The sequence below is a fragment of the Musa acuminata genome, chromosome BXJ1-10, assembly GCF_036884655.1.
Source record: "Musa acuminata AAA Group cultivar baxijiao chromosome BXJ1-10, Cavendish_Baxijiao_AAA, whole genome shotgun sequence".
In the NCBI taxonomy this organism is placed as follows: Eukaryota; Viridiplantae; Streptophyta; class Magnoliopsida; order Zingiberales; family Musaceae; genus Musa; species Musa acuminata.
In genome coordinates, this window is record NC_088336.1 from 23791419 (window position 1) to 23810609 (window position 19191).

General features: G+C 39.1%; 3 protein-coding genes across 5 annotated transcripts; 2 read left to right on the plus strand and 1 right to left on the minus strand.

The window, feature by feature from the left end:
* The first annotated feature begins 212 nt into the window (after window positions 1-212).
* LOC135583297 (probable pectin methylesterase CGR2) lies at window positions 213-5683 on the plus strand. 3 transcript variants are annotated; one of them, XM_065086771.1, is made up of 7 exons: window positions 213-352; window positions 757-919; window positions 1035-1074; window positions 1246-1287; window positions 2265-2636; window positions 3846-3901; window positions 5359-5683. In XM_065086771.1, the coding sequence occupies exons 2-7, from the start codon at window positions 794-796 to the stop codon at window positions 5503-5505; spliced, it is 783 nt and encodes a 260-aa protein (XP_064942843.1). In that variant the 5' UTR covers window positions 213-352; window positions 757-793; the 3' UTR covers window positions 5506-5683. The 3 variants fall into 3 exon arrangements, with proteins under 3 accessions (XP_064942843.1, XP_064942845.1, XP_064942844.1); XM_065086773.1 differs by having other exon boundaries at window positions 277-383; XM_065086772.1 differs by lacking the exon at window positions 213-352 and adding an exon at window positions 408-556.
* Window positions 5684-7683: 2000 nt separating this feature from the next.
* LOC104000899 (uncharacterized) lies at window positions 7684-8398 on the minus strand. The gene is made up of 2 exons (XM_009423052.3): window positions 7938-8398; window positions 7684-7841 (listed from the first exon to the last, which is right to left on the minus strand). The coding sequence occupies exons 1-2, from the start codon at window positions 8380-8382 to the stop codon at window positions 7825-7827; spliced, it is 462 nt and encodes a 153-aa protein (XP_009421327.2). The 5' UTR covers window positions 8383-8398; the 3' UTR covers window positions 7684-7824.
* A 7280-nt stretch (window positions 8399-15678) lies between these two features.
* LOC135595607 (phosphatidylinositol:ceramide inositolphosphotransferase-like) lies at window positions 15679-19162 on the plus strand. Its single transcript, XM_065086774.1, has 11 exons — window positions 15679-15806; window positions 16248-16334; window positions 16440-16508; window positions 17062-17142; window positions 17270-17341; window positions 17446-17506; window positions 17603-17705; window positions 17825-17920; window positions 18014-18060; window positions 18154-18278; window positions 18902-19162. Exons 1-11 carry the CDS (start codon window positions 15699-15701, stop codon window positions 18980-18982), a joined length of 930 nt encoding a protein of 309 aa, XP_064942846.1. The 5' UTR covers window positions 15679-15698; the 3' UTR covers window positions 18983-19162.
* The last annotated feature ends 29 nt before the right edge of the window (window positions 19163-19191 follow it).

Consider the following 19191-nt stretch of genomic DNA (forward strand, 5'->3'; position numbering starts at 1 on the left):
ACGACAACGACGATTACAATTGGTCATGGAAATATACGCTATTGGTAGAGTAAGAAGGTGGATTATATATATTGATCTTATATTGGATTGGCAAACACATTTCAATCAAACGCAAACATTTAAACCTTTCCGCCATAAACGTGCGCTGAATGGATTTTGTGTTTTTGTTTTTTTTAATCGAGTCGAAGAATGGTAAATATTTTGGACGGCTCTTAATGGACTTGATCGATGGTTGGGATGAGTCAGGGCTCCTCACATTTATGCTGCCCAATCTCGCTCTTGTTATCGTGTGGAAAGCTAGAAAGGTACGAACAATCGTCGAGCTCGGCCTTGGCCTTGGCCTTTAGATCTGGTAAGGAAGACTTCCGATTCCCCGTTTACAGGTCGCTTTATCTTCTTTCGATCCTCCCTAGGGTCTTGGTCGTCACTGCTCTTGGATCTGGTTTCTTTTGCTCGACGATCTCGCCCTGCGTTCCACACTTCACATTGTCGATTTCGATTGCTCGCTTGGCACATTGGATCCGCAGCGGATTTGGCTTCTTGCGATCGCGTTTAGGTTCTTGTCACCTCTGTGCAAGTCCATAGATCCTTCCCCTTACTTCTGGGGATGGAATTGCTCTGCTTTGTGTTATTCTTTATTTATTTAGGGAATTTGCGCCTATAAATTTGGGCTTGTTCGATCTAAAAGTGCGTGTGCTCCGCTCATGTTCTGCGAACTGTATGAGGTTGATCTGACGATTTCTTTTCCCATCATAGTTTTTGATCAGGCTTGCGGGATTGGAAGAACTGAAGTATGGCGTCGAGGCGAGCGATTAATCCATCTCGACGCGTGGCTGATAGCGGAAGCATTCCGCTCGTCAGCTCACTACATCAAAAGTCAAGGAATTCGCCCCTAGTATCTGTTGCATTGGTTATTCTGGTACGTCTTTTCTCATTTCAGCGTGTAATTGCTTTCTTAAGGAATATAGGTGCGCCATCCGCGGATGGGTGATGGAGAATTTAGAATCTGATGGGTTCCCTTTCTGAAATTTTAGGGTGCTTTACTTCTCATTGGTTACTCATTTAGAGGCTCAGGTACGTGTGACTCTCCTATCAAAAATTTGAGGGAGAATCAAGCATTTGATCCATTGTTAAGGAGAACCAATTGTCTATAGATATTGAATCTTTGGAGTCCTCTTATTTACTTTCATTTGTTGGCTAAACTATCATGATTGAACGAACTACTTTTCCTCCTTTGATGAACAGGTGGATTTGCTGGTAACAAGGAAGCTATAAATATTGGTCAAGGTACATAATCTTTTTTTTTTGTCATCTCTGTAGTCTTTCTTGAATTAAGGTAAATTTCTTGTCTGATTACATGGTTTTCTATGCATATTCCTCTCAAGCTGGCCTAAGTTCACTTTTCATTTAAAATTTATATATGATTTGTTGATTTTGAGAAAAACTCCACGGGTTGTAAATATGGTACTTAGTTCCTTCTTTTTTTTAGTTTTAACATGTGTTTTACTTTTATGTCAAACTTTTTGAACCACATACTCTCTACTAAACTTCACAAGGTCAATCTCAGGGACATGCAAGAAGATTGTAAGTCGCAAATTAATATGCTTAGTTACATGAAGTTAAAACATTTGTCCCACAATTAAGTATTTGAGTGTGTTGTATATCACTGAACTATGGGTTTATCTCTCAAGCTTTGTTTGATAGATTTAGGATCAGCTATATTGCACGACAAAAAACTGAGAAGATTAGATCATTGAAGTCTAATCAAACATTAGTGTCAACAACACTCTAAAATTAGATTAAAATTTATCGTTAAAGCAAGTATAAAACAGCAGGCTTTGTTTCAAAATCTAAAATGCTAGCTCAAGCAAACAAGGGAATTCACCTGGAACTGTAGAGGATTTAGAAAAATGGCTATTTCACATTTTCTTTTATGGGATAGATGTTCATATCAAAACATAAATAAGCCAATGGAGCCTATAAACATGAACTGTAAGTTATCATGCATAACCGCACTGTTTGGTGAAAAAAATCCTGGTGAACTAAGATTTCTTCCTCCAATTTCCATATTTCATGGTCATTGTGTGGAAGTGGAACAATCATTAGTTAACTACCATGGTACTAATTACCAATGATATTTGTGATAGAATTTGTTGCATGTTGGTGTTTGATGCTATAGCTAATTTTACTTTGCCAAAGTATATGCACATCCATATTGTTTGCTCTTTCTCTTAAAGATCGACTTGTTTTTCTCACATCAACAGGTGTTTCCTGCACATCAGATGTTCTACAAGCTATACCTATTCTAAAGAAAGCTTATGGAGATAGCATGCGAAAGGTTTTGCATGTAGGTCCTGACTCTTGTGCGGTGGTTTCTAAACTGTTGAAAGAAGAAGATACTGAAGCATGGGGTGTGGAACCATATGATTTGGAAGATGCTGATAGCAGCTGCAAAAGCCTTGTGCGCAAAACCTTTGTGCGTGTAGCTGATATCAAGTTCCCACTACCATACAGGCCAAAATCATTCTCCCTTGTCATTGTCTCAGATTCGTTAGATTATTTATCTCCAAAGTACCTTAACAAGACCCTTCCAGACCTCGCAAGGGTTTCAGCAGATGGTCTTGTTATATTCACTGGTAATTCTTCATACCAAAGTAAAACCTTTGCATGGTGTAGCATAGTTTTTGAAGTTATTTTGCTGTAGAAAGCACATAATAATGAATCTTACTGGTTTTTCTTGCACAGAACTGAGATTTTTGGTTATAATAAGATTTTGTTTTACGGACTTTGTCATTTACTCAGTAAGGGTTAAGTCAGATCTGTAGTTACAGGGACATATGAATGTAAAGGTCCAAACTTTTAACTTTATTTTATTAGAATTCATAACTTTTTAGCTCATCCTTCGTTTACTTCTTATTTAAGTAAGCTTAATAAAATTTTATGGATCACTATCTTAATAAAATTGTTTGATCGCCATTGTTTCTTGCTATTTAGAAATCTATAGTCTAAAATGACACTGGTGATTGAATTTTTGCCTTTAATAAGGTTCTATCCAATGGGAATTCAGATAAAGATATAATAGATGATTCAGAATATGTATTTGCTCATGTATGGTTTATCATTGGCATGAGCCCTAGTGTGTTCAGTTCTCTTCTGCTTATGATTTATTTTGTGCAGCATTAATTTAACTAATTATATTGAGAATAATGAGCTCTTCTTCAGTTCTTCCACATGTCATAGAAGATTTTCTACATGACCAATGGCTTAAAGGACCAAGAAAAAGGAACACACCTTTTTTGCATTTAACTTGAGCCATGGATCTAGCTGAAAATTGTTGTTAATGTTCCCAATATTTATATTCTTGTTCTTATTCATGCGGTAATGTGAAGTTTTGTATGGCAGTACTCATTTAAATATACTGTTAAGACACTTTTAAGGTGACTTGCACATACTTATTAGTAATCATTAGATAGGGAATATTTATATGAACTTATGCCATAAAATAAGAAAAGATTGGACAGCAAGCATACTTTGAAGATACTGGTGCTCATTCTTTTTTAATTTAGTAATTATATGTTTCATTTTGAGTTTGATAGCAAATCTTGTTTCTGTGTTTTCAAGTGGAAAAGCTTGCTTATTCAAGTTTATGAATTTTTTTTTACTACAAGTTTATAAATTTTGTCTAGTATATTTTAGCCATATAATGTCAGAATTCTATATAAATTCTTATAGATTCTTATGGCTTAGGTAAATGTTAAACTATTTACAAAGCTGTGTGATCTCTGAAAGATCCTTTAGTATTTAAGTATCTTCATATTTCTCATTTCATCATATAAATTTTGTAGGTTATCCAGGTCAGCAGAGGGCCAAGGTTTCTGAGCTAGCAAAATTTGGAAGGCCGGTATGATCTGCAGTTAATATATATATGTTGCCATTATCATTTTGTAGGAATCTACAATTCACATGATGTGGTTTTCTTGGACTTACTGATGGTTGTTTATGCTTTCTATACTTTATGCATGTACTAACTTCACATTTTATTTGTTTTTCTTTTCATTTTACCTTTTTTTTACCATCAACCATTTTCCCTTTGAAATGCATCATTAATTGGAGGTGGTGAAGAGTAAAGTTTTAAAAGGAATGACACTTGCTGGCCCTTGTTTGGTCATAGTTGTTTAAATATATATACAAATGATTTTCTCTATATCATGTCTTGACCCACTATTGGTTTTGTTTGAAGGCCAATTGTTCTACCATACAACTTACAGAGAAAGGATAGATTCTAATTTTGTATAATCTCTTATTGTTTAGTATGTGCGTCTAAGTCTCAGGAGAGTCAACGATGACCAATAATACCAAGCCATAGTATTAAATTCTGTAGATTCTCTGGCTATTGCAATTGGGTTTTGTTGAGTAGCCACCATAGATTATATTTAAAGAGAAACTCCAATTGGTTTTCTCAAATCAAACACTTTCTCAGCATCACAGAGACTATTCCTTTTGCTCCTTAACATGATGATATAGGATTGGATTGGGAAATACCCATCTCTACTAGTTTTTAGGATGAGACCTTGGAGGCAACAATGAAGAACACTAGAGAACCAACATAGTTGTAACTGCATGTGAAGTATTCTACTGCACAACCTCGAGAAAGAGAAGATTTTATGCATATTTTGGTCATAGAGCTTTCCTCGGCCTTTCCAAGAGAGAGCGAGCTAGTCATTGCAAAATAGCATATTTGTGGAAGAAGCTACAACTCATGTTTCCATCATTGAAGAAGCAGATGCGTAGGGGATATGTGCAAAGCTTGAGTGAAAAATTGAAAGATACACATGGTGGGAGATTGATCTCATTTTTGGGAAAGAAAGGTTGGCGGTCGACTGCTCCATTTTCCTCATGTGTCAATACCACTTAAGCAGATTCTAGAAAACCCCTGATTTGCCTGCATTTCCACTAGCATTTCACCTTTGTATCTGTAAAAATATTTTATCAAACTCAGGCTCACTCTTTGATCAACCTTAAATTTATTTCCCCTGCAAATATTTACACTGATTGTCCATTAGCATACCGTTACATTTATGACACCTAGAAAAATCATATTAGTTTACATCAAGTTCCTGACAAATATCTGATTGTTTCTCTCGGTAGCACCCATCACATTTTCATGTCTTCCAATCATAGGTGTTTATGGTCCAAAGCAACTGTCAGGTGATGGTTCAACATTTCTGCTTCTGTCACATAATATATATGTTTGTAGTCATTCTAACATTAGATCAATTTGTTCAAGTGGCTAAATTTGGTCGTTGTTCCATTGCAGTTTAAGATTATTACAATTCTGACATTTCACTTCATGGGCAGGCCAAATTAAGAAGTTCATCTTGGTGGGTAAGATATTTCGTTCAGACTGGCTTGGAAGAGAACGAAGCTGTTATGAAGAAGTTTGAGGAAGCTTCAAGCAAGAGTTCTTATAAACCAAGCTGCCAAATTTTTCACGTCAGCTCATAGAAAGCATCAAATTTTGGGAGGCCTCCTTTACTAGAACCGAATACTACGGTGTAGATCTCATTTGTGACAGACTGTTGCTGGCTATTAAATTTGGTTATGTTAATTGACACTACTTCCTCAAATTGTAGATCTTCTATTTTTGTTATAATTAAAATGATGGAATGCTATAATTGACTTATTCCTGATGTGTACAATTTACATGAAATCTCTTATGTTAAGTGTCATTGTGTCGGTTGACGATGCACAAAACATGCTACAAGAAAGGTTTTGTTTCAGTCCTACTCTTCTTTGTGTAGTAGATTTATTTCAGTCCTACTCCTGCGACGTGCCGCCCGTCTACCACCGCGATGTCAAGTCCAGCAACATCCTGCTCGACGAGAAGCTCAACGCCAAGGTCTCCGACTTCGGTCTCTCCTGTCTCGCCGAGCCGGGACTCGGCCACGTCCCAACCTGCGCCCAGGGCAGCTACCTCGACCCGGAGTACTACCGCAACTACCAGCTGACGGACAAGAGCGACGTCTACAGCTACGGGGTGGCGCTGCTCACCTCCCAGAAGGCCATCGACTTCAACCGGGGCCCCGACGACATGAACCTGTCGGTCCACGTGCAGCGCAGGACGGGGCGCTCAAGGAGGCAGCGAGCCAGGTGGAGCTGGACACCATGAAGGCTGCGGGATATCTGGCGATCGAATGCCTCGAGGAGAGGAGGCAGAACCGGCGGTCCATGAAGGAGGTGGCGGAGGAGACCGAGTACGTAACTGGCATTCTTGAGGCGGCCGGCGTGGAGCGGCAGAACAGAGCCAGTTGATCTCTGATGCATCAGATTTGACGTGCAGCTCGAACAGGTTATTAAGATCAAAGAATCGGTCAGTACTTTGTCCTTTACCGAATGTGTTACATCTACATACAGTTTGCCATCGATTCAGTCGTTTTCTCGTGTTGATTGCATCTCCTTTTCCTTTGGATGGAATACCATTTACGATTCGCAATAGCCTATGAAGCATTGCAAGGAAAGAAACTACCATTACAGACAGGCTCTTTAAGATACATGCTCAAACATTACAAGAGAAGCTCGCCACTCCATTGGCACCTAATATTCGAGCTTCTAAGACAGTGACATACATGATTAGAACCAAATTACAAGCTCCGGTGCATACAGTGGTGCTAGCGTCTGCGTTAACTGGTGGTCGACAAACCTGAGGTACTAGGTGGCGGCTATCCATGTTTGGGTGATCGGTGCATCTGCATTGCCGGAACCGGTTGATGATCAGGGGGTCTAGGCGCGCGTCTGTGGTGCTGGCGGTGGGCAACCATGATGAGGAGGTCGTCTGTTGCGGCAATGCGGGTGGTGCCAGTGATGATGTGGTTCTTCTTCATGAGTTGGTTTCGCGTGAGAGGGTGGTGGTGGTTGGCCGTATTGTGGTGGCTGTGGTTTGTGATGAGTGGGCGGCGCATATCCACGACGAGGCGGAGGAGGCAGCTGCCCGTATGGTCGAGGAGGGTATTTATAACGAGGCGGCACTTTCTTCGGTGAGACTTGTGGTTCTCGATAAGGTGGTGGTCGTCTTTCATGGGGCAGTGGCCGGTGGCTCCACTGCTGCGGCAGAGGTAATTGTGGTGTGGCGTCGTGGGGTTCCTCTGCACTGTTGCTGCCATGGGACAGGGTGGTTTCCCATAGAACTCCTACCAGTGCTGCTAATAAGCAGAAGCATAAAGCTTCTCTTATATCGACCTTCCTCCTCATCTTGCCTGTCCTCCCCCCTCTCAACGTGATGGTGTCGTTACAGCAGCTCGTGCTACTAAAACCTCCGCTACAGTTGCACTCCGAGGAAGACAGCTGACGCATAAAATGAAGTAAGCCACGCCTTCGTCTCTATCCTATGGACTTGTCGGTGCAGACGGATAGCTGTAACGCATGCAAAGAGCAGAGAGAGGTGGCACGTCCGACGGTGGCCACGAATGGGATGCAGCTCTCTCCACACACAACACATGCCCAATCTCTCTGCTCCAGTATTGCGTGTGGCATGCTCGATTGCTGACATGGTGTGGGTGGCTCACATCGATCAGAGAGACTGTTAACACCCTAATCGAGTCTTCTCACATCGAAAGTAAACTAAAATCAAATACTCCTAGGACTGTTTTCACTCCCAATTCCAGCTATTGTAGTTTACTATGAGAGTTCATTGAACAGAGTCGACATCTTATTGCATTTCATATGATTCATCAACAAGCACTCACGAGCTACAAATCACACCAGCTTGCAGTTCGAACTCCACTCCTTGGGATCGCCAAGTTCTCTCTCTCTCCACCTCTCCCCTCCTCACGGCAGTGTGTAATCTGCAGCAAATTCCCATACCAAATAGTTAGCAGAGGTACACCAGTAGAACAGACCGAAGAAGGATACACTCTCTCTCTATCTCTCCACCGACTGACCTCCACATTTGTAGCCCACCGGCCTGTCCGCGAGGTTGCAGCGCTTGGGGATGGTAACGGCGATCTCGGGCTTGACGCCGGCATTCTTCGATGTGGTCGACAGCATGATAGCGCAGAGGCAGATGGGGTTACGGCCGAATCTCTGCACCGCCGCGCAGCACCTCCCCGGCACCACCACCTTGGCGTCCCTTGTCGCCGCCCCGCACGGAGTCACCACCTGGAACGCCACCCTATCCACGGGCACCCGGCCGCACTCCCCCGCGCCGTCGGCCCTCTCCATCCCCGCGATGCCCGCCACCGCCAGCAACGCGAGGAGGCAGAGACGCTTCATCGCGGTGTCCATCTCTTCCACGCACCACGGCCAGCCGGTGCAGGGCTTTATATGGAAAGCGAAGCTCCCAGTGGAGAGCTGCCCGATGCACCGAGCGCAAGTGGAGGCCGCCATTACAGTGTTGACCGTACAAGAAATGACCTGGAAACTTAGCGGACGCTTCACGCTTGGAACGTCCAGTCCCATCCTTAGACTTCAGACTCATCGAGGCTACAGAGGTCAGTCAACCTTCCCTATATCATATTCCAAACTGGGAACGGTAAAGCATCACTTTCTTCTCCGTTTCATGGAACCTCGCGTTTCGTGATCGGAGAGGTTTGTATGATTCCGTTCCTTTGCCTACGTAGGATTTGTGCTATCATCAACCCATTGCTATCGATCAGCTGTGCATATTAAAGGTTTGAAGAGAGAACTACAAAGGGATGAAAACACTTTTGAGTAATTGAGAACGTTGAATTTTATGAATTTTTAATTTATTAATGTATATAATTTTCTATAAAAAATTTCAGCTATATGAATAATATTTTATTTATACCTTAAAATATTTTTTTATATTAAATCATTATAAAAAGCTCATAAGGCTATAATTAATGCAAAATTTTAATTTTTTTATGTTATGACTAATTTGAACGATTTCGTTAAAAATAGATAATCCTTCGAGCAAATATTCTTTCCGAATAGGATTGTTCTAAAGATGTCATCACGTCATCTTAATCAAATTTTCTTTTAATTCGAAGACTTCTTCCTCTCACGTATTGATAGTCAAAAAGGAAAGGAAGCTTCACCAACAAAACGGAGGATGGAAAGCAAAATTAAAAGACCCAAAAATGATGTGGAAAACGATAAAAAATGAAGATGGAAAATTAGTCTCTTGTGGGTCGACGTCAAAGTCTCGATCGGAGAAGGGATGCAAATTGCGAGAGGTGGGTTCACGTCAAGTCCCAATAGGATGGGTGGGTTCACATCACATCAACGTTTTAATGTTCATTCACATCACATCACATATATCATGGAATTGTGCGCTTCAACACCTTTCGACGACGATATCATTTCCATGGGATTATGTTTCCACTCATTCGGAGGAAGATTTCTGACGCTTGAACGTTCTTACTCACTGAAATCCTGAAATGAAGATTAGGATCACTGATAAAAGAATATATGAATATTTCATCTTAAAAACAATGGAATGAGAGCGTTATATACAACACCTCGGGGAAATGATGAGCTTTATATTGATTATGATGATAAATGATATCAAAACATGTCTACGAGGGATTTAAGTAGAGAAAATATTATCGATAAATATGATCAAAATTATCACGTGTTGTTAGTAAAATTTTGAGTTCCAATTAGACCTTCGTAAGGTCAATTTATCATTAATTGAAACTCGTGATTATTGAGATGTTCCATCGAGATGATACATTACCATACTACAAATTTTTCGTGTAGGACAAGCTTAGCCGCCTCTAAATCCTTGTGGAAGAAGGTATTGAACTTTAGCATTTGCTATCCCTTTCTATTATATAGTGTATGCACATTTTATTAGTAAGTTTGATCATAGGAACAAAGTTATCTCTATTCATTAGAAGCTTACTCTTCCGACAACAACTAAGGGAAAGTTTGCCCCATCACATGGGGAAGGAAACATGCTGTCAATACAATGTTTACATCATCCTCTGAGTGATTAATTTCATGCAATTGATATATGCTCTTGGAGTGAAAAACTAGTTCTAAGATGAAAAATAAATACGATTTGAGAAAAATATAGAAAAGAAAATAAGATATTGATAAAGAGTACTTCGCTAGATACTCATCATCTAACACATATGACTACCATATAGTATTTATAGTTGAAAAAAATGATAAAGATCATCCTCCACCCATCACTCATGTGGACAAAGTTCTAACACAAACAATTATAGGTTATTCTTTTCTTTGTCACCTACATAGGTAAGAGGTTAATGATTAATTATTGGAGGTGGTTAAAAATTCTCTCTTTATAAAATATTTTATTTTACTCCTTTATGATCCGATATAAAAGTTCATCTTAAACCTAATAAAAAAAAAATCATTTTATTGACCACTTATATTCATACTCATACACCTTGGATTACTAATTTAGGCGTCGAAGAGATTAAGTTGGAAAATCTCTTTCAATTTTGATCTTTATCCAAGTGGTATATCGAGAGTTCGATATTTTTTTCTTGAATTCACCTCAAACATTCCTGTGCATAGGGGTCCCAATACTGATTAAGATATCAACGATTTGTTCTCGTGATATATATATATATATATATATATATATATATATATATATATATATATATATATATATATATATATATATATATATATATATATATATATATATATATATATATATAATAAAAACTAAGTATGTGTTTACAAATCCATTGCTCGGATAAAGCCAACTGCTTTTATTCTCAATAGCTTTTTAAAAGAAATTTCTTCGTTGCTTTGAGATATATTTCTACATCGATAGATATAGATGGCTGATTCGAGCAAAGCTTATTAGGTTCATGTCTCTTGATTTATCGTGATGTCAACCACTTGTTGCTTCTTTGCGTGAAGGTTTCTCCGACAATCCTCATGAAGATATTTTTTTATAATTTGAGAGAATGTGGTAGAAAATTTTAATATTTGAGTTGAAATAGGTGAATGTTGATCTCTTATCAATATCATATAGGATAGTTTTTATAACACAGTTGAAGAGAGACTCCATGTATCATTTATATGTTACTATATGTAACAACAAGATGACTTGCGATGGGATAATGACACCGACTAGCTATGAGAGTGCCAGTCTTACAAGAGGGACAATATCTTTCGTACAAAATGGTGGCTTATGGTATGAACATAAATTTGACAAGAAATGTGCACCATGTTTGGCTCATAACCGGTTCTATTATCATATCACGATACATCGTTCTTTCTCTCGAGTTAAGATGAGAGTATTGGCATGACAGGTAATATAATATTTTAGCGTCAGAAGAGAGTGTTGTTTAGGAGAGCAAAGGGTGAGAAAAAAAAAGATAAAGTATAATTGTTGATAGGGAAGGAAGTTGTTGTCATTTTTCTCGGTCCGACGTGGTTCGAACTCATATATGTAAGGTTATTTAAGGTATATCTAAGATGAAAACATCAAGCTCCCAAGGTATTACCTATACGGAGATCGAGGTTAAAAGAGATTTTTCGATCATATTTTTCGGATACAAGTTAGTAACTCGAGGTATATGAGCGTGAATGAAAGTGGTAAAAAAAAGTAACTCCCTTCTTTATTGTGTTGATGACAAACTTTTATATATGGCTATAAAAAGATTAAAATATTTCATAAAATATTATATGAAGAACAACATTTAACTACCTACAACAATCTTCTATTGACTTCTTGTCCACATGAATGATTAGGGGGGACAACCTATAATCACTTACATTGCCTATGTGAGTAAACGGGTGAACGAAGACCTCTGTCTTCTCCTTCCACCTCAGATATTATGTGATGGTCATATTTTTGATGAAGATAGATTGACGTTGTAATCTTTAACATTTTGTTATTCCTTACGTTGGTTGTGATATTTCTCATACCCAATTTATGATTGGACTAACATTTTTAACAAAAAAAAAAGGAAAAAATTAGCGGATACAATGATACAAAAGCATAATCTATTAAAAAGTTGGTGGCTTTTTATGTTCTTAAACAATTCATTTTTACAAAAGAGATAAATATTCTTCGTCACGGATACTGACGCGGTTGAGTTACGACCAAAACAATTGCGGTAGGTATGTCGACATCGTTGCGTTCCTCATGGCAGTCACTTGCAGGCACCTCAAGGTTCTCCTCCCTATTCTGTTCTTACCCATCCCAACCTTCACTTGTTTATGCGAATCCATTGGAGTGATGCATCATCATCCTGTGTGCACCAAAACCTGCATGTGATTTCCTCTGCTCCATCTTTATAAAAGAAGTCTGCGTGTGTGTAAGCTATTTGCTGTCATATCTGCTATGTCATCATCCATTCGATACAGATCTTTTCATTGAACATGTTCAGATGTGATTACATCTTCCGAGGAGGCCACCTCGAAGCAGAGGCTCGTAAAGAAGTCCAAAGATAACTATTTGGATCTGCGATTCTTACTGTATGAGATTGAGTTTGACTCCTTTTGTTCTTGAAGGACAAGAAGAGCTGTTAATAATGGCGTTTGATATCTTCGATTCCAATATCCAACATCTGTCTGATGAATTGAGAATCTGCTTTCATTAGGAAAAGTATGGAGCCGAGGGAATACTCGACTAACTATTCGAGCACTTCTACAATGGTCATTACGGGATTTACTCAGTACACTCCCCCTCGTCGGATGGCCGAGTCACGGGAGAAGACACACAACTGCCACTATGCACCTGCGATGCCTATTCCTTCACCAACATAGTCTGCCCGACCACCGTACGCTCGGTGGGGAGACAGCGCCCGGAGCTGCCACTGCCACCTTCTCTGCGGAGAGAACGCACATGGCGCCTGACGCACACCACCTGCTCCCTTGCAGGCGTGCCGTGTCTCGTCCTCCTCTCCACTGTTCCTTCTTCTCCGAGAGAATCCTTCGGCGTTTCGTTATCCGAGGGAGACGTTGACGATTCAAACACGCAGACCGCGGAGGTCAACGAGGAAAAAAGTCTTAGACGCGTTCTTCCGTAGGTACTGATAATAAATAAATGACAGCCTTCTTCCTCCGCCGTTGCAGCATCGCCCGCTGCAGGTAGTCGTCTAACGGCAGCAGCAGGCCGCAGCCTCTCCTCGCCCGCGTGTGAGAGAGAGAAGAGAAAGAGACGCCCGCTACTGACATCACGCTTCAAGAAGTAAGCGAAGCGCGCAGAGCTCGTGAGAGGGAAGAGTGGAGCCAACCGGCGGCTCTGCACGTCCATAACGCAAATAAATATTTAAAATAAATAAATAAATAATACATATATTTTTAAAAAATCAACATAAATATGAGTGAATTCTCAAAAAAAAAAATCAAAGTTTTAGAATTTTTCACACTGCGTCAATCATACACATTGTCCAACTCAATTAGCTTGACATTATATACTCCCTTATGAGTATATGTGAGATTGATAGTAATACACTTATCAGATCTTTACAAGTCAATCTTAATATTGACCACTTTCGATGTGGGACTAATAAGGGGTGTTACATCTTTAATCTGAAAATATAATTTTACTCTTATCATTTTAAAAAATTCCTACCAAATCCTATTTGCTCGTTGCGCTAATCCTAGAAATATCCTGGTCTCACCCTCCTTCCAACCTTTATTGTTGTTATTGATCGTGAGAGTAAGCTACACCCTTCCTTCTCACCCATAGTTTGTCGACGAGAGGAGGGTAAGGTTCTGATTGTCGTTGGATCCTCAACCCTTCACTGTCATCATTGGTCGCGAAAGTATTGTATAGTGGCATCTATGCTCTTACTCACGTGATGTAGTCGCTTACTCTCTTTGCTCACGTGAGGGTGATGTGGGCTATTACTGGTTGTGAATATGCTATGCAACACCTTTACCTATGTAAGGGCAACGAGGAACGCTTTGTCACTAGTCGAGTAAGGTATAGAAGGGGCCATTATGCCTTCATCATTAGATGGGTTTGATTGAGAAGGTTGATGACATGATTAGGGGTTGGGCAGAGGATTGTGATCGACGAAGATAGGATGGTCATTTAAAAAAAATTTCATATATTTAATCGTATGAAAATATAATTTTACTCTTATCATTTAAAAAAATTTCTATCGAATCCTATTTGCTCCTCCAGTTATACTAATTCTAGATATATCCTTGTCTCACCCTCTTTCCAACCTTTATTGTTGTCATTGATCCTGAGAGTAAGCTATACCCTTCCTTCTCACCCATAGTCGTCGACAAGAGGAGGGTGGGGTTATGATTGTCGTTGGACCCTCAACCCTTCACCGTCATCATTGGTCGCCAAAGTATTGCATAGTGGCACCTATGCCCTTACTCACATGATGCAGTCGCTTACTCTCTTGCTCACGTGAGGGTGATGTGGGCTATTACTTGTTGTGAATGTGCTATGCAACACCCTTACCTATGTAAGGGCAATGAGTTTCGCTTTATCACTAGTCGAGTAAGGTGTAGAAGGAGCCATTATGCGTTCATCATTAGATGGGTTTGATCGAGAAGGTTGATGACATAATTAGGGGTTGGATAGAGGATACGAAGATAGGATAGTCATTTAAAAAAAAAATTTATGAGAATTTTTTAAAGTTGAAGATCTATTTAAAAAAAAATTAAAATTTAAGTCTTTTTCGAACATTTATCTCAGAGTTATTTTCTATCCAAAAAACACTCGTTGTTAACTTTATCATGAAATACTAAAATATTATTATTAAAAAAACATTTTTTAATAAATAGAAAGTGTTAAGATATAATAAAAATATTTATCAATTGGACTAATGGATATCTAAAAAATCTACTTGAATAATTAATCTTCATTTGAAGGAAAAAAAAATCCACCCTAATCTTTTGATTTGAAGAATAGGTAAAAAGGTGGGAAGGGGAAGGAGGTCTGCATCTTTTTCTGCCCCCCTCCTCTTTCCTATTAATTATTATACAGTTCTTCATAGTTTGGAGCGTTCCATTTTTCTCCTCTCAGGTGCGTTTTCGGGTCTCGCTCTTCTTCCCTTTCTCTTGCCGGTCCTCTCGATCGGCGGTGGTGGCGGCCGCCGAGTGACGAGACAGCCGCGGAGGATCGCCTTCTCCAACAAGAAGGGGAGGCGAGAAGGCGGAGCCCACGGAACCCAACTGTCTTACTCACTGACGTTAGCAATCTCAAGCTTATTATTCTTTGTTCCCGACAACAAAGTCTTCTCTCTCCATTTGTACATGCGCGCTTGTGAAGGGCGATCTCTGTTTCCTTCTTTGCTGGGGTTCCTTTCTGGTCTTGGATCGAATTCGCCTCCGAGATCGGGACAAATCTGATCCGCGTCGCGTTGATCGGGTTATGTGGAGAACAAGTTGTTGGATCGTCGGTTGCCCGTCATGACGCTCTACATTACTCGCGAGGCTTCCAAGGTCCTTCCTTCACGTAATCCATCTGTTTTGCTTTTCTTTCTTCTTCGCAACATTTCTGAAACCTTTTCTCCTTCTGCAGCTATGGAGGAGGTTTGCGATCCGTGAGACTCCGTGCGAGCTTGAACTTCTTTCGTGGAGAAGTGGAAGCTTCTGCTCGTCTGGACATCTATTCCAGGTAATCATTCGATTCTATTCTTCGAGTACATGGGAAATCTGGGTCTCGGATGAATATCGATGGAACTTTAATAAGTTTGTTTTGGATCGGACATTCTCTTCGAGGGAATCCCTAAATTAGGGGTTTTTTTGTTATGGGTACTGACTAGGGAATCCAGGTCATGTCTTGGTACACCAAAAAGTCATTACGTCTGCTACTAAGAACTTTCCTGATTGCTCGATGTGGCAAGTTGAGTGCTAGAACAGATGCTGCTTTTCACGGTCAGAAAGTAATTTGCTGCACTTTTTGTTTTTTTAGTGTTTAAATGCGGTTGGTTTGAGAACCTTGTGTTACCTTGTCCTGAAAGAAGTCTGGGGGTGCTTTCCTTCAATAAACTTTTGCCTTATTGATTCTTCTAGATAATCTACTTTCTTTTCTTTTTGTATCTACGATCTTGTTCTTAGAGTTCTCTTTTGGTGGTCTTAGTGACAAAATAGGGCAACCTTGGCATTGATCTCTTAGATTGTTTACCTGATGTTTTTTATGCCGTTATAATCATATGCCTCTTTTTATCTCTGTTATTGGAATCAATTGTGGGACAATGTGATTAGCTACTGAAATTATTTGTTCCAATTATGTTCATCATTCATGGTTAGTGTATGAATAGCTATACAAGTTAAAAATTATGGATTAGATCAGGGAACTAATAATTTTTTTTTTCTTTTGTTAGTATATTCATGGGCTCTCTGCTCGAGGAGTTCATTATCTACATCAACCTGGACCAACTCTTCAAGATCTTGGGTTTATGATCCTTCCGGTGTGTAGCGGTGCCACATTCAATTGATTACAATTCAACAAAAAAATAATGTCAGTGCTGTTTTAAAGTGACATGCCAGTTATACCAATGCTTTTGCAATTTCAGGAACTTGGAAAAGAAAGAGGCTATATCAGTGAAAGTCTATTCACCTTTGTCTTTTTGTCCTTTGTACTGGTATGCATTGTCCTTGTCTAATGTGTTCTCTTATAAGTTTCTGCACATATAATTCTGTTAGAATTAAGGAAAAGGTCTAAAATTACAAGGTACGTTTGCTTATTGAAGCAATGCCAATATCAGCATAACTCCAATATGAAACATGTTGGAGCTTTATCAAAATAAAATTATCATCATGCAGACAATTCAAGTTCATACTATATTTGATAGCCCTTTTCTATTTATGTTGCTGCATATTCCCTTTTTTCAAAGTTTTTGCATTGTTACCTCTGGTGTTTCAGATTATATTTATTATATAAGTAGGATATCTTCTTTGAAGGCATCACGGTTTCACTCAGTACCATGATGCAGCCATCTCTTTTCTCTCTTGTGTATGTGTGTGCATATCTTTATGGATACACACATGCCATCATGTGCCATGACATAGAGTATAGCCATGTCTGCCATGAAGCTCTTAGTCTTACATTATATTTCTTACCTTTACTGCCACAATAGGCACCATATCTTTGTTGAGTGCGAGATAGATGTTTATGGAATGTTGTTACTGTTGCAGTGGACATTTTATCCTTTTGTTTATCATAGCAAGCGCTTCTACACTGTTCTGCTTTGGCGGAGAGTTTTGGCATTTCTAGTTGTAAGTTTTTCATCTATTATTTCCTTTCTCCTTGGTCATTCTGTTGTCCAACACCTTCGGAATCGTAAGATTGTGTTTCTATGTTTGTTGCCTTTCCTTGGTTGTTCTGTATTCTCGTCGCCCTCAGGCTTGTCAAGTGTTGCGGATCATTACGTTCTACTCTACCCAGCTTCCTGGTCCTAACTATCATTGTCGTGAGGTATTATCTGCATGAATGTCTTGCCAATTCTTAATACTATTTTGCTGCTAAAATAATTGCTATCTATAGTTTTACTGTAATCTTTTGTTTTTCATGTCATTTAGGGATCAAAGCTTGCCAGACTGCCCCCACCAGAGAGTGTAACTGAAGTGCTTCTAATTAACTGTATGATCCTTTATCTGATATTATCTCGTGGTAGTTAAATGACATAAATTCCATTTAATTCCATTGAGGTATCTATTTTGATCTTCTTGCTTGCAGTTCCTCGTGGAGTCATATATGGCTGTGGTGATCTTATTTTTTCATCCCACATGATATTTACACTGGTGTTTGTGCTTACATACCATAAATATGGTTCTAAAAGGTACATCTTTGATATTCAATTATGCTTGTGAATTTGATGTTCTGGGAGTCCACAACTATGCAACTATGATTGCTTGTTATTTTATCAAAGTTAACCTAATTTCAATAACTTAACTGCAGATTCATTAAGCTTCTTGCTTGGGTTATTGCTATCATTCAGAGTCTGCTTATAGTAGCTTCCCGGAAGCATTACACAGTAGACATAGTCGTTGCATGGTGGGTTGAATTTGTATTCTCGTATTTTATTTTATTTTTTTCACTTTTTTTTTTGGTGGCTACTGGACTATACATTGATTTTAATGCTTGTAGGTATACAGTGAATTTAGTGGTATTCTTCATTGACAAGAAACTACCAGGTGTGTATCTGGTAGCCTGTGTTTTTCATTATCACTATTTATTTTGCTTTTCTTGTAGATTTGATAAATGAAAATTTTCATATTGGTTGACAGAAATGCCCGATCGTTCTAGTGGATCACAACCATTGCTACTGCTGAGTGTTAAAGAGAAAGAAGGAAACTCTAGAGAAGAGAACCTCAAGTTATTGAATGGAAATTCAGTGGATACTGCTGATTGGGTATAACACTTTAACTGATATGTTGCTTTTCTAACTGACCATTGTTAGTTAGTCTTAGTATGTTATGTGGTCGACTGGTGATGTACATACATCTCGCTGTGGCTTTATCAACCAAGCTTGAGGATCAGGTTGCTTTCAAACATAACTTAGATCTACTCGATTTGTTTCCATAAATGGATATCAAATACCAATCACTTGTATCCATATGAAGCCGAAGAACCTTACTTTTGTTTGCATGACAATCAAAACTAGACATATGGATCCAGTATTACCTTCTGTAAGTGTTCTCTGCATGGTGTCTGCTGACATCGGAATAGTTTATGGAACTAAACATTATACATTGATTAACAACATCTAGTGTTGTCTGCACACGGCAGATTCAATAAGTTTATTGTGTTTTATATTACTGGGAAATTGTTATTTGCCAATGGCTCTTCCTTTTCTTCTTTCCCTAAGATGACTGAAGGGTATAGATCACATTATGCAAACATCAACCGATCAGAGTTTTAGAACATAAGCTATTTCATCTACAGAACATAGTAGTGTCTTTTCTTTTACATAATTACCATCTGATTCATTCCCCATCTCTTATGACTGGACATTTGTGATTTGTTTCCAACCAGAGGCAGAGAATGCAAACTAATGGCAATCATGGAGAAGAATCCATCCACATCCGTTCTGAATCTGCAGCTAATGGTAAATAGATGATATCGGACATCACTGTTTCGGCTGCATATTCCACAGAGGGGATTCCAAAATAGAAGAAGTAATTGAAATTGTGCCTGGGCACACAACCATTTTGCTCTTACATCATAAAATGTTCATATGTATTATTTCCTTCAACAATTGCTTATTAAGCAGTAAAAAAGAATTATCTCCGTCCATATATGTTGTTCTCACTCTTGATGGGCTG

Bases quoted from the DNA above. Each gene is read 5' to 3' on its own strand.
- LOC135583297 (XM_065086771.1), top strand. From the start codon at position 794: ATGGCGTCGAGGCGAGCGATTAATCCATCTCGACGCGTGGCTGATAGC. The intron at 1,075-1,245 runs GTACGTGTGACT...TTTGATGAACAG, and splicing joins TTACTCATTTAGAGGCTCAG to GTGGATTTGCTGGTAACAAG. The intron at 2,637-3,845 runs GTAATTCTTCAT...TAAATTTTGTAG, and splicing joins TGGTCTTGTTATATTCACTG to GTTATCCAGGTCAGCAGAGG.
- LOC104000899 (XM_009423052.3), bottom strand. From the start codon at position 8,382: ATGGCGGCCTCCACTTGCGCTCGGTGCATCGGGCAGCTCTCCACTGGG.
- LOC135595607 (XM_065086774.1), top strand. From the start codon at position 15,699: ATGTCTTGGTACACCAAAAAGTCATTACGTCTGCTACTAAGAACTTTC. The intron at 17,143-17,269 runs GTAAGTTTTTCA...CGTCGCCCTCAG, and splicing joins GAGTTTTGGCATTTCTAGTT to GCTTGTCAAGTGTTGCGGAT. The intron at 17,921-18,013 runs GTGGGTTGAATT...TAATGCTTGTAG, and splicing joins GTAGACATAGTCGTTGCATG to GTATACAGTGAATTTAGTGG.